The 2,562-nt window shown below is 44.0% G+C and overlaps 1 protein-coding gene across 1 annotated transcript; it reads right to left on the reverse strand.

Moving 5' to 3' along the window:
- Positions 1–16: 16 nt before the first annotated feature.
- CLDN1 (claudin 1) lies at positions 17–2,218 on the reverse strand (the record flags this gene model as incomplete). Its single annotated transcript, XM_009084825.1, has 3 exons — positions 17–1,017; positions 1,510–1,594; positions 2,054–2,218. Coding segments are annotated over 3 exons (413 nt in total), but the record flags the coding sequence as incomplete, so codon positions are not given.
- Positions 2,219–2,562: the final 344 nt, after the last annotated feature.

Raw genomic sequence — 2,562 nt, forward strand, 5'->3', positions numbered from 1 at the left:
AACACACAAGGGGATAAAGCTTCAAGCTCAGATACCAGGGTGGGAACATGGAGAAACAATCACTGGCAGCACTTGGTGACTAAAGAACAGCCACAGCCCCACCAGTGACACAGTGAAAACAGAAGGCAATCGTTTTTCTTGAGCTCTTCCCTGGTACCAGGGAAACCTGCAGCTGCTTTGGGAGTCTGATAACTTCTGCAGTCACTACCTTACACTGCATCTTCTGTTGGCCAACACCACATGCATGGACAGTTATGGATTTCTGTTTAAATCACAGCAATTTAATTGTGCCTGCACAGAAAGGAAGGTGCTGAAGATGATGCCAATAAGACAGTACAAGAGCATTTTACATCTCTTCAAACATTCCTACATGTAAAGTCTTTTCCCCAAAATTATGTTTCCCCATAAGCTATTGGTTTCATCATTTTGTATATAATATATGATCCTTTGATTTCTACACACACCACACTGGGCTCTAACTTAATGGGATATGGGACTGAATTGTTACCATCTATTTGTTTTCCTTAAAAAAAACAACTAAAAAAGCACCAACATCCATCTATAAAAACAGTATCATTTTCCCTTTTACTCCCAAATACTAAATTTAACCCAAGCTTGGAGGTTTCATCTTTCCAGTGGCAATACCTATGAACCTAGGCTAGCCTTCCTCCATGGGCTGGGAGAGAAAGGAGAAGTTATGTCCAGTAGCAAAGAGGATTACAAAAATATACACATTTTTGGGAGAAGAGGAAGGCAGAACCTAGAGCCTGGACTCTGCTCAGGACAGTGGCATTGTAGTGTCCTCTCCAAAATGCTTTCACTACTGATGCTGTTGGCTCTTCTTCTTTGTTTCATTATACATAATCCTTCCCTGTGGAGGAGGCATTTTTTGGGTAGCCCCGGGTGGGTGGATATGAAGTTTCTCTCCGTGGACAGGAACAGCAGAGGAAGGATCCCCCCAGTATGGCCAGAGATGCAGCTGCCCAGCCAATGAAGAGAGCTGACCCAAACTCAAATCTGTGGGAGAAAGAAAGGAGAAAGTAAGTAACACTAAACCAGAGGTATTACTTGTAGTAACATGGCCACACAAAGGAGGAGGAAACTGAAATTGGGATGGATGTGGCTTATTGCAAAGCAGCAGTTTGGAGATGTCTGAGACATTGCTGACCCTCAAAAAGCCCAGAGTTTTGCACACTGGGTTAGTCCAGTATTTCAGGTCACCCTGCACTACTGCAGCAGGGCCAAGCCCAGGCCTTAAGCATATAGGGAATGAAAACTGCAGAAGTCCCATCAGTTAGGTCTCTGGCAGTGGTGCTGTCTTAACACAAAGCCAAGACTTAAGAGCCACATGGATAATGAGATCTGGTCCCAACTTTCTGCACAGTTTGAAGCCAGCCCAGCTAGCTCAGAAAATTCCCTTATCTGTTTTGAGCTACTGCTGCTCAAAACTAAGTCCTGTGAGCACTTGTCATACTAAACTATGGTTTGTTATATCAAAGGGGTCAGTACCTGGTGTTGACAGGGGTGAAAGGGTCATAAAAGGCCCGAGCCACTCTGTTGCCATACCAGGATGTGGCCACCAGTGCTGCCAGACCTGCATGTGAAGGGAACACAATGTCATGGCTTAAGAAAAATCAATCAACAAAATCACTGCAAAAGTAAGTGTGTAGCATCTGGAGTAATGCTGAGCTACTGCTACCCTGGGAAGTTCTGAGCTGTTCCAGTTAGTTTTGGCTGGAAGAGAAGTTAAGAAAGTCTTTGTTTGAGGTCACCCACAAATACACTGCACCAAAAGCAGGACTTTCACTGAAGCAGGGCCAAAAGCAGCTCTGCTAACAGATATGCAAGTCATACAGTTTATATAGAGTGTAATGCCAGAGTCAAGAGACCCATTTGATGCCTTATAGCCAGAGCTACTATGCCAAAGTCCACCAAGGAATTCCCAGCCCAAAATGCTCTCAGAGCAACACAGCAAGCCCTCCCACATCCTCTAGAGAACAAATGCCATCTAGGAAGCAGCACATTTCAAGCTAAACATATGTATGTTACCAACCTGAAATGATGAAGATCACCCCACCAAAGACAGCCATCCGCATCTTCTTCACCTGGTCATCTTCCATGCACTTCATGCATTTCATGCCAGTCACAGCAACAAACACACCGACAAGCCCCAGGAGTATTGAAGCCACCATCAAAGCCCTCGTGGCCTGCAGACTGCCTGGAAGACATTAGGATTTGAGTTACCACAAAGAAAACTCAAGATACAAATAGAAATTCAAATTACTGGGCTAAGTAATCATCTGTCAAAATACTCCTGCTCCCTGTTACACAGGATACAACCAAGCAAGACATTCCTTTTTAGCTTTAAGCTGAAGACTGTCAAGCATCAGGATCAGAGGACTCTCAGCCTCTTCTAAAATGCATGTAAAACAAGGACATGCAGCCTTTTTGCAGGAAATGACCTGGGAATTGCCCTCAGACATCTTTTGTTCCTTGATCATTTGAATCCCAATTGGAAGGACATATCTGTTTATCAAAAGAAGTATTCAGATTTAGGCTCTA

Source organism: Acanthisitta chloris, unplaced genomic scaffold (assembly GCF_000695815.1).
Source record: "Acanthisitta chloris isolate BGI_N310 unplaced genomic scaffold, ASM69581v1 scaffold28130, whole genome shotgun sequence".
Taxonomy (NCBI): domain Eukaryota; kingdom Metazoa; phylum Chordata; class Aves; order Passeriformes; family Acanthisittidae; genus Acanthisitta; species Acanthisitta chloris.